The 12,523-nt window shown below is 35.4% G+C and overlaps 1 protein-coding gene across 4 annotated transcripts in view; it reads left to right on the top strand.

Annotated features, from left to right (window-relative positions):
• The window catches only part of LOC139943505 (APOBEC1 complementation factor-like), a 46,230-nt gene extending 35,750 nt beyond the window's left edge, over nucleotides 1-10,480 (top strand). For all 4 annotated transcript variants that reach the window (XM_071940329.1, XM_071940331.1, XM_071940333.1 and 1 more), the window contains one exon: nucleotides 1,611-10,480. In XM_071940329.1, coding sequence (XP_071796430.1) covers nucleotides 1,611-1,708 — 98 coding nt within the window. In that variant the 3' untranslated portion in view covers nucleotides 1,709-10,480. The remainder of the gene's footprint in view (nucleotides 1-1,610) is intronic.
• The last annotated feature ends 2,043 nt before the right edge of the window (nucleotides 10,481-12,523 follow it).

Consider the following 12,523-nt stretch of genomic DNA (forward strand, 5'->3'; position numbering starts at 1 on the left):
CAAATAGCAAACAGATTTCATAGTATTTTCAAAAGAATGTCCCCATTTAGTGAGGGGACAGTGGGTTCCAACACAATTCCATCAGAAATCTGAGATAGCATGAATTGAATCTCAGACTAAAATGATTTGAGGCGAAAATATTCTCAAACCACATAACTTTCAAGGGAATCTATTCTCAAAATAGTCTTTACTGTCATAGTTTATTTGATCATTAATTTTTTACCAATTATTGATGCAACCTTTAACACTCATTGGTGTTTGATTAAAAACACTAGTAACAGTTCTCACCGTCACTCCATTAACCACTTTTGTTTTCATTCAGTGCCCAACCTACATGCTCATCACCACGCAGTGAAACATAAAGCTGGGGTTTATTACTTTTTGCAAATTTGTTGTGAAGCTTTTATTTTTTTTTAGAATGCTTTGTTTTATTTTGAAGTGTGGCATGCTTATAGAATCACAGTTCCATCAGATTAGTTCTCATCATTTTCATCAAGTTTGTCGTCAAAATGTTCCTTTAAATGTTGATTGATGCTCTCATTATGATTGGAAACATACCAGAGTTGCACGTTTTATAATTCATTGTTTCTTTCAAATGAGTTTGTTTTCTCATTTGTTTGTTTGTGTTATTTCATTATACTAGTACAATATTTGAGAACATTTTATGCGGAGCTGCCAAGTCTCATTGATTCTGCAGAAAGTTCCCTGAAACTACATAAACCAATCTTTCCATGTAATGATGAACGCTTGAACGTCTCACTAATTATGGACACCTCTCCCTAGATTATATTGAGGGTACAGAAATTTGAAACATCTCCCTGATTATTAATTTTGGTTTTACCTGTAATACATGTAAACACTGATGTGTGTTAGCACTTTGTATTGACCCATTTCACCTGACGTCATCATCAGAAAAATCTTGAATGTGCCATACTGGTGGGCAATTTCACTGTGCGTTTTCATATATAACTCTATGCATGCTGTGCGTTATGCAGTGAAGTGCGCATTTTAGGCGACGCGGCATTAATACACATAAACCTAACATGGTGAGCGTGGCACCAGTCGCTGCGTGTGACACGCGTGCAAGGGGTCAATACTCCGTACTTTCTCGAACTCCGTGAAGAATCTCACCGGCTCGGGAAAGTACTAAGTATACACAGTGCTAACAAACATGGGTGTATGTATACATGTATGGGTAAAACTCAAATTAATATTCTTTATCCCTGATGCAACTTTCCATATATACATGTATTAATATCTCTGTGATTGTTGTACAACATCTACCTGGATGATGGTTGAAACAAAACCAATAGGTTCATTTTGTGAGCCAATTTTGCAAAATGCCTAGATAAAATTATATGAAAACCTTTTTCATACAGCATTATTGAATGCAAACTAAAAATCTCACTGATGGTTGCACAACGTCTCCCTCATTGCAAGCAGCAATTGTTTGGCAGTCTGTTTTTGTCATTGCAAATACATTTTAATGATACATTCTTTTTTTGAGTGTCATCTCTTGTGTTTTTATGAGCAATTTTAACATTTATTTTTCTCTCCAAAATCTTGTCTTGGTCCTCTTCTCTCTGTTCCCCTTTCTACATGATTCTCAGGAGGTGACGCACCAGACAGCCCCCACTACAGCTACGGAGGTTACCATGGCCAGGGATACGCCCCTACCTCACCAGAGGTCTACCAGACACAATATTAAACAAGGACAGCACCGACCCTGTGATTGCCAAGTTGGATTTATTTATCAGATATCTGATGTCTTGATTGGTGATTAGAATGTATTGATTCGTCATTTGATGTATTGATCGCTAAAAATGATGATGAGCCCAGACAATGTAAAACCCTCAAAGTTTGGCATATCTATAAACATTACACTCAGGTTGTCAACGATCATTGTTTAACATTGATATATTGATTGGTCATTCAATGTATTGATCAGTCATTAGATGTATTGATCAGTCATTAGATGTATTGATCAGTCATTAGATGTATTGATGTGTTATTCAATATATCGGTTGGTCAATTGATGCGTTTATCGCTTATTTTACAATGTGAAATCCTTAAAGATAAACAATGATAATTGATAACCTGAGATTGGTCATTCGATGCATTGATCGCTTATTATTATGAGTCCAGACAACTTAAGTCCCTCAAAGGTAAAAAAAAAAAACCAAAAAAAAACCCGCAAAACAAATGTTTTTTCCCCATAAATTAAATGTTGCCAAATATTTTCAGGAACATCCAGCAGTTAGCCAGATTAAGATCAAATTGTTGAAAGGAGAAACACTTTCATCCCACGAGTTATGAAAATTCCCCAAGACCAGTCGTATAAATCAAAAAGGGGGACGATCGTTTTGGTGCGGAATTTTCAAGATTTATAAAACTTATATTACTAGACAAATCATTCATCATGCACCGTTTCCTTATTCATCATTTATAAGCACTCCTAGATCATTCTTTTTTTTGTAGTTCGTTTCATCATCCCAGTTTATGGTTTCCATTGAGGAAGTATACAGCTAAATATACACCAAAGATTAAAAGCTTAAAACCAAGTGAGCAGGTTCTACCAAGTGCAAAGTTTGCATCGCTGCTTGGTAACAAAAGCGTGTGCTAATTTTTAATGCAAGTTTAAAGTTTAACTTTTTGAGTTGAGGATATTTGTTGATTTACATAATTGTTGATTACTGAGTTGAGATTTTTCATCTTGTATATTTTGGCTATTTTTGGTTGTTCTATCTGTAAAGAGGTATTCATCTTAGTTGATAGTTTATAATAGTTAACTTGGATTATGTTACCAGGATTATGTTGCTAGTTATGGTTAGTAGATTAAGGTGTTATAGAGAATGTATGGATTTTAAAACTTTTACCATGAAGTTATCACAGACTATGCTAACAAGTTGGTTAAACTAGTTAGCGAGTTTCATTTTATTGATAACCCATTTTAGTTTGGTTTAGGAATGATTTCCTAATTTTTATCAATCCAGTTTTATGAAAATTTTGATCTTACTTGTTTATTTGAATACTTGGCAAGTTTCCAGATGGTTTAGATTTAAGTTAAGTTCCAAAACTCTTTAAACCGTTTTCGGTAAATGATAATTAAACCTGTCATTTCAATCTTAACCAGGGGAATAGTTGTGCATTTTTGGCTGACACTGAACAGTCTTAAAACTTACAAAAAAAAAAAATGCTGGAAACTAGCCTGGTGTTCACCGTTTTTCCTTAGAAGTAGATTTAGTTCCATTCATTCTTGATCATTCATTAGTTGTTCATCAAATTTCACACTCATGTTAATTTCAAGTTTAAAGTAAAGCATGCGTATTATCAAGCCATGACTTCATTGTTTTTTGTTCATACAACTCATTTATTATTACTACCCAATATGTTGTCTACTTTTTAATAGGTAAAAATTGGTTAAGACTCAATTTTACTCAGTTTATTAATGCTTGGTGCGTTAAGGATTTCAGTAGTTAGAGTAGATTATAGACGCATTTTAAACTGGTTTAATCTAACTAGTAATTTTTTATCTAGTTTTAACTTCAGTGGTTGATCGTTACTAGTTTTAACCTAGACTAGTAATGTTTTTTGAAAGTTATAACTAGTTATCATCACTAGTTAATCTATGAATTTTAAATCAGATTTTAAAAGAAGTGTTTTAAGATGTATTGCATTATGAAGAGATAAAGTGTTTCGATAAAATTCCGAGACAACCAAAGATTCTTACCATAGAATTGAGAGGAAAAAAGAAACAAATTTGAGGGGAAGTTAACAAACAAAAGTGAGAAAAACAACTGGATTATTTTGTTATGGTAAGCCTAGTTCTAATAAGTAACATGATGCATGGTGATTAGTTAAAGGAACACTTTGCCTTGTATTGGGCGATCTTGGCTGTGAAGGCGTTTTTGTAAGGAACTGAATACAAATAAATATGGTTGGAAAGATGGTTTACGCCGAATGTAATGATCCACACAGATATGCCTCAGAATTGTGTGGTTTTCCTTTTAAGTTTTACTTTGTGAACTAACACTGTCGGCCATTTTGTGGAGTCATTGGTTGTACAAAACAGCAGATGGTGTTAAATCACAAAGTAAAATGAAAACTACACAATTTTGAGCCATATTTGTGTGGATCATTATTGTCTACTTTTAACATATTTCCAACCATATTCATTTGAAATCATTTCATAGCAAATGCTTTGTATTTTCCAAAAATAACCCAATCTAAAGCAATGTGTCCCTGTATGTTTAACTACCAACCGATTGTTTATTTGTTGGAATGGTTAAGAAAAGTGAGCGAAAAGGCTTTTTTAATCACAAACGGAAACCGTTGTAATCGTACAACAAAAATCGGCAAAAATGAAAGTAGCTTGAGAGAAAGGAAAAAAAAGTTTAAAAAACCCAGAGCAGATCAGCTCTCAATAAAAACTGGATACTTATGAGGCACATTATAAACTAAAGGCCCGACCCCACTGCAGCGATAACGAGAAAGATAACGATAAGGAAGCAAAGAGAACGCATTCCATTGGTTGGATGAGGGTGTGTGTATTCTGCCTGGAGCAATTCAACCAATAGAATGCAGTATCTTTGCGTAGTGATTGTTATCGTTTTCGTTATTGCTGTAGTGTGACTCGGCCTTAAGGTATGCAGAAATGCATAAAATAATCCTTTGTAATCTGTAACCAGTGCCTCGTAAGTATCTTCCTATTGGATAAAAAGCATCTCATGCTCATGAATATTCAGTAATTAGTAATTGCAAAATTCTGAAACCGAAGACATTTTAGGGATCGGTAAATCCAGCATTTAGATCAACTTCAACGCGAAGAAATCTTGACCGATTTCAAACAAACATAATTATCAGTGACTCTTTGTGGATGATCAGATCAAGTGCTTGCTTTTTTCAAGATAAAAATAAATAAGCCGAAGAGTAAATTAAATTATTTAACTGTTAAAGAAGAAGGAAGACAAACTTGCTGGATTAACTGATTCCTAAATCTGCCGATACTCTTGTCATTTTCAACAAGTGTGCTATACCATTATGCAAAGTCTTTTTTTATCAGTAGTTGTGTTTTTAAGAAAACTAGAAGAGTTCACTAAAAAACATCTTGACATATTTCTTTACCCTAGCCCTTAAGAAAACCCCACCCAAAACCCAAACCCTTGTATAGCTGCTGAGGTATTCTTTTCCTACTGTATTTATTTAGCTCTTCGTTGACTGCATAGCTTAGAAGGACCAACGATTTTCCAGTTCTTGCATTTTATAAAGTAATAAAGGGGAAGACAATTAACGCTTGTTATTTGCCCCCGTAATAGGTCAATCTCAGGCCTGTATGCTTTGTTTTTGAAAGGGCAAGGGCACCAATGCATTTTCACCTTGGTAAAGGGCACCCTATGAGGAAATTGGACATTCCTACTGGAGCATTTCAAGGGCACCAAGACACTGACCAGGGGGCATGGAGGCAATCGCCTTTGTTGCCCCTGTGAAGTACTTGTATCAGGCCTGCACTCTAGAAATTTCATTTCCATGTTGAGCGCAAGATTTGTTATTAAAAGCACTGTAATTTTTCTGATGACAAAAACCTGGAAAATCATTCTTTCTCTTCAGCTGATCTGTGCTATTTCAAAATCTACAATTACTCCCTCTATAACTTGTTAATATCTTAATTGGTCACAAAATCTTTGACTGGTTTTAATGGTTACGTCCTTGCGTTTTGACACTCCTATTGTTTTTTTACAATCTTAACCATCACCCTTACCCTAGCATGTAAGCCATCAAGGGTTTTTCAGAACATAGGGTTGTCGAAATACAGAGCAGTCGCCATTTCAAAGAGTTATTTTTAACCACATTTTATTCCCTCTGGTTTTTTTCATCACATCGTGGAAAAAAAAAAAAACTTCCTATCTTTTGTACAAAAAACAAACTCCAACTCGTATTTTTTTAAGGAAAGCAACAGTACTGTTATTGCCAAACTAAATTGTGTATTTACTAGCCATGTAACTGCCAAAAAAATCCAGGAAAGTTTAGAGAAAACTATATGCAGAGTTTGCTATATATGTATTAATATTATTTTTTAGTTTTGTTTATTATTATTTGCTTGGTAGTCAAGTAGGGGAGTTGCCATTTCCAACCCTGAGAGAGTTTCAAAATTCTGTCATTTAAAAAAACAAATAAACCAGTCGGAATGTAAAACCTTTGTTGTGGATTATGAAGGCACATGATGTTTGAAGTTTGCATTATGTGGCCTCAGGTTGGCAATGTCTTTTTTTGTAGCTTTGGTATTAGCTTAGCCTGTGATGCATGGTTGATCCATGCATTTGTGCAGTCAAGTCTTAATGTGGTACTTCCACAAGCTAGCACCCATCCAGCGTGGTACTGGGTCCAATTTCATAGAGCTGCTAAGCACAAAAATTTGCTTAGCATGAAATGTTTGACTTGATAAAAACAGGATTTCCCAACCAAATTTCTACGTGATTTTCAAGATAACCAACCAACAGCTGAATACAAGTAACTAGGAAATGCAACAAAATGGAAATTCGGTTGTAATCCTGTTTTTACCAAGGAAGAAATTTCATGCTAAGCAAATGTTCGTGCTTAGCAGCTCTATGAAATTGGGTCCTGGTGATTTAATTACTGTAGAAAAGTTGGCTCATGTTTGAGGTTTATATTATGCACTATTTTAAAACACTTCTATTTCTCTATTTACTGTTATTTCATAGTTCGTTTGAATAACTCGTTTTTATTTTACTTTGTTTAGCTTTTCGAATGCATTTTAAAACTTGATAAAAATGTTGAGCAACATTCCATTTGAAGTTACATGAATTTACATACTTTGAATATTCATGAATTATATCATGGTCACATTCTTGACCATCAAATCATTCATAATTCAACGACATCATGAATTGACCATCAGCACACGTCTGTGAATTGACTTTGCACAGTATTGAATACTGTATCTCATTTGCATATCATTAAAATATGCATACTATTTAAAACTATTTTCATATTTGCATAGAGGTTATGTATAGGGATAGGTAATTATTTGACAGTGATGAAGTTTGCCCATATTTATGTTGACAATCATGTGATGGTGCTCACTGCGTCTTGCTGTGAAGGACAAAAAGAAATATCCTCGCTTTTTGAGTATTTAAGGAAAAAACGAAAAAAAAAATCACTGCGTTCTGTTTGTACAAACTCCAACACAAGAGGTCACAATTTCACGAGAGCTGGTTGAGCAGAAAATATTTGCTTAACAATTAATTTGTCTGCTAAGCAGAAATGAACTGGACACCAGTCACAAACTGCACGTGTGGCACTGTAGCTTGGTTGGTAACCATGTCCTGGTAAGCATAATTATCAAATTTTTGTGCTTAAGCAGCTCTATGAAATTAGGTCTAGTACAAAGGACATGATTGGAAATATTGTAAAGCTATGTATGTGTGATCAATGCTGCAAATCTCTCTTGACTGCATAGAACGGTTGATGTGATTGGCTAGTTCATTATTGACATTGATGCAACAGCTAATGCCATTGGCTAGTTTCAGTAAAAGTAGACTGGTAGACTGCCAGGAACTACTCCATAACAAATTATAACCAGTTACCAGTCGGGAAATAAAACGGCTGTTTTCATTGGCCATGGTTCACAGGGTCAATTATATTGAACCAATCAAAGTCCATCGTCGTCAAGACTGATTTGCATAAAGTGTATAGATCTTTGTAAAGGTTTTAATTGCAACAAATGTTGACAGCTTGAAAAACAAGTTTAAGAGCGCCATTTAACAAGTTCAAATCAATGTAAAATTGTAATGTCTTCGTGATTGAAGCCTGTGGCATTACATGGCAATTATGAACTCTCATTCGCTTATTGCATGCACGCGTACACTAGCTAGCCATATACATGTATCTATTACTGCTAGTTGAAGATCCAGTTTTAGAAAGCTATTAAGCAGAAAATTCTGCTTTAAGCAAATTTTGTGGCTTGCAAGAAATGATCAATGTACCAGCCACAGCAATGGTAACTGTTTGGTGTTCTGGCTGGTAACCTGTTTTTGATAAGCAAGTTTGTGTGCTTGCAGGCTTTATGAAGTCGGGCCCATGTGTGCATGCAGTAACTGGGCGAGAGTTCATAATAAGATAAGTCCATGTAAAGAAACGAGGCCTGCTGCGATCATGAAGTTCAACCCCCCTTTTTAGAAGCTAGTTGTTAAAACTGTAGTTAGTTATTCCTTTTAAGGTAGTTAAAGATCTTTTCCTGTTTGGTCTTTTAAAAAGGAGGGGAGTGTTAGGTATATTATTGTGTACACATGTTAACGTTATTGTTGAGAGTTCATGCCTGTTAATGTTGTTCATTGCATCAAGTTGTACTTATATTTTACAAACTTTGTTTTAAGTCTGATTTTACTAGGCTGCTAAGCACAAAAAGAACCTGCTTACAAGAAATTGGGTGCTCGTCAAGATTCTGAGTTGATCTCTATGGATTTTGATGAGTTCATACAAACTCTGCTTACTTGTGAAAAAAGTGTTAAGCGGATTTATAAGATCAGGCTCAGAATGGACTTGCAACAATTGTTGGCTCCCTAAAAGTTCAAGATCAGAGACTATTGTTATTCCCATTGAGTGAATGAGTTCACAGTGGGGAAAATAATAAACCCTATTTGGGTAGTTTTTGTGACACTGCCCGTCTTAAAATACAGTCACTTTATAGACGCTCAAATGTTGCCCGTTTTGGAATATTATCCCAACTAGGATAATTTGTGGCACTTGTGAGATTTATACACAAACCCTCTTGCCCATCAAAAACAAAAAATGTATGTTTTGATCTACAACTATATAACATCTGCTACTTGCAACTACAACAAAAACATGCCGACAAAACCTTTTTGATGCAAGTATTTTTAAAACCTTGCATTGTTTGTGCTAGTAAAAAGTTCAAAGCATTGAAGCTATTTTATAAGAAATAAATATATATTTAGTCTAAAGTTTAAAAAGAGAAGTTTTTTGAGTTTAAAAAAGTATTCACTTGTGCTCCCCAGAAAGGTACACAAGTTTGATGGAATCCAACTGCTGTTTTGTGTGCATTTTAAACCTAACATTAAACAGCAGTTGGATTCCAACAAAGCTCCGCCTACTCAGGTGTTTTCTATTTTTATATTGCCTCTGGTTGACCAATCGCATTGCACGGTTTAGTGTCCTAATGTTTCCAGACAGTGTCCAAGATACCTGTCGGAGATGATGATTCGTCAGTTTAGGATGATGTAATATTTGAGCATCCTTAGGTGCATGGAAATTTATCAGTCGCCTTTCAATGAACAATGAACTTAGACAGCGACTCTGAAAATTTAGAAAATACCTGATGGTGAGGACAAAAATTTAATATTTCAGAGCGTTTTATTTCATTATGGTTTTTAAAGTATAACTTGCGTCAACATTTTTTGGCTGAAAAGTGCCTTTTGATGCACCACATTTTAGTGGTGTGAGGAAATTGTACTATTTGTTGTGATTTTGAGAGTAAAAAGAAACAAAAAGACACAAAATTAACCTTTGGTGATTTGCGGACCAGTGAAAACAGAATTGACATAACAAGCTTGTTTGGCTGAAGTAAAACTTGTTTAGTGTTGACCAATATTTGGTCCAAATGGATTTTTTTTTCAGAACCATCTTAAATCCATCAAACTCACAAGTTGAATTCAGTGACTGAGGTGCAGATTGCAATGTTTTGTGTTAACTGGTCCGCGTCAAGGGATAGGAAAATTTGACCTTAAACAAAAAAATTGATTGCCAAAGTTTACTTGATACTAAACAGAACTTGTACCTTAATTGAAAAAAACCTAAACAAACACGCCACTGTTAAAGCTGTTATGAATATTATTGCTAAGTAAGAAATTGTTATAATTTTGTCACAAGGCATTTGCAATGGAGTATTGCAAGCGACTGAAAAGATCTTGCTTGTTGGCCTATCAGGCTACTATCCCATTGTAAATGCCCTGTGATTGTAGATTTCTTGTGCGAGACCAACCTTGTTTTTTTGCTTAGAAAATCTCAACAGACCCTTTGCATATAAGCTGCCGTGGCCAAGATCAAGCAAGTGTGCACCCTGAACCAAAATGGTCGTATGGAACTATTTGCCTTTGAACTCAGTTACGGCACCATATGATTTTTGACATCAAATGCAAGGGGTCAATTCAAAAAAACATATTCGTAATGCAGCGTGACAAAATATCTCATGTACGAAAAATCACGAGATTTAACATGAACAAATATGTACTTGATGATGAAAAGAATGCTTTTAAAAGCCCTTGTTATTGATATAGAGTTGATGAGTTAAAAGAGTTATTTTAGTTGAATTTTACGGAAGCCAGCCGCCCTTGTAAATCTGGGGGTTTCCCTGTTTGTAGTGGTTCTCATTATTATTGTTTATCATTTTATCATCATCATTCCATCATTTAATAAATAAAATCATCTAAGAATTGAAATGGAAGAGTTTGTCTTTTTGTGTTTCTTTCTTGATGAGTTTGAGTCTGGCAACTACTTACACACAGTTCTGATTCTTCTGGAATTTCAATTTCAATCTAGAAAACAAATTATTTGCAGGTTAAAAGTACGGTCCTATATTGGTTTTTGTCAACACAATACTGATTTATAGGCACAATTTTCAAGAAAAATACAATAAAAGTTACATGTGATTGTTTCAGTTCAATACAGTTTCTAGTTTTAGAGAAGACCACTAAAAAATCAGTTTCACAAGAATGTTGAGTCCATCCTCAATTAGCGGATAATAATAATAATCGACCGTTTTTATATAGCGCTTTTCACGCCCGATGGGCGTCTCAAAGCGCTTCCGACATTATTACCCCTGGTCACTGGGCCTTAAATCATTCCTTAAACCATCTCAGCTCCTTGTGGAGTATACAGCCTGTGCGCAATATGTGCGCTACTCGGCTGAACCAATCGCAAGAACCATCTCTGCCCTCACAGGTACCCATTTACCCCTGGGTGGAGAGAGGCAAGTACAGTTACATGTAAGTCTCTTGCTCAGGGACACAAGTGTCACGACCGGGATTCAAACCCACACTCCACTGAACAGAAGCACCAGAGCTTGAGTTCGGTGCTCTTATCCGCTCGGCCACTAACCACATCTCTGGTTGCAGTATTCAGGAGAAACGATTCACTCCTGAATTAAATCTCGGATTCAAATGTTTGTGACAAATTATCCAAACCATATTATTTCAAAGGGAAACGTGTCTTAAAAATAGCTTCACTATCAACAGCTGTAGCGCTTCTGACACAAATAAGGTTTTGGAGTATTTAACAAAAGATAAAGACCTCGGGCCTGGACTTTCAACTTTGAAAGAGCACTTCCAGGTCTAGAATTTCACGGAGGCCACAGCCTTTGTTGCCCTGATGGTAGACTTGTGGACAAGTCGTTAAATTGGCCCCACGCGGTAAAGATAGTCGAGTTGTAGCGGTGCTCTCGCGAGATCACTGCTCTCGCACGAACTGCTGGCTCCCTGATTTCTACTCCTAATTATTTTAATCGGGGAGCCAGCAGAGTTTTTGTCAGGATCCCGACAATATATCACGTGACCAATTCTTATGTGTTTTATAAGAAACGTTTTAAATTTTGTTCATGGTTCCTGACCATTAAAAGTAAAAGTTAAACTTTTTTTCGTTAGAGCGGGTGATACTCTTTGAAATACCATTCACTCCAAAACAATCTATTTTTTAAATGTTTGGGGCCAAAAATCTTACATGACATCTTTAACCAACGAAACCAAGGCAGCACACTATCCACTGACGTCTTGGGCCAAGACTAGGCACTACTAAGATTAAATGCAGAAAGGACTTAAAGACGTGGACACTATTGGTAATTGTCAAAGACTAGTCTTCACACTTGGTGTATCTCAACATATGCATAAAATAACAAACCTGTGAAAATTTTGTCGTCGAAGTTGCGAGAGAATGACATAAAAAAACATCCTTGTCACACAAAGTTGTGTGTGTTGAAATGCTTGATTTCGAGACCTCAAGTTCTAAACTTGAGGTCTCGAAATCAAATTCGTTGAAAATTACTTCTTTCTCGAAAACTATGTCACTTCAGAGGGAGCCGTTTCTCACAAAATGTTTTATACCATCAACCTCTCTCCATTACTCGTCACCAATTAAGGTTTTATGATGATAATTATTTTGAGTAATTACCAATAGTGTCCACTGCCTTTAATCTCCATCGACTCGGCAATTCTGACACAAGAGATAATTATACATGACTCAAAGAGTTTTGTATTATCTTTTTTTTCAGGTGTATTATGTACATACTATTATTTATTAAGTAATTCACAATGTGGCAAAAATTCACAATGACATTTCTCATTCAACAATGTAAAATGCTATTTAACAATTTGGAGACTAGGGTCACATTTAATATAGCTGTTAAGCAGAAAATAAATAACAGAAAAAAGCTAAGCAAAAATTGAGTGGGGCACCAGTACAACAGTGCAAACTTAATGTAAGTACTCCTAACACT

The sequence above is a fragment of the Asterias amurensis genome, chromosome 10, assembly GCF_032118995.1.
Source record: "Asterias amurensis chromosome 10, ASM3211899v1".
NCBI classification, from domain to species: domain Eukaryota; kingdom Metazoa; phylum Echinodermata; class Asteroidea; order Forcipulatida; family Asteriidae; genus Asterias; species Asterias amurensis.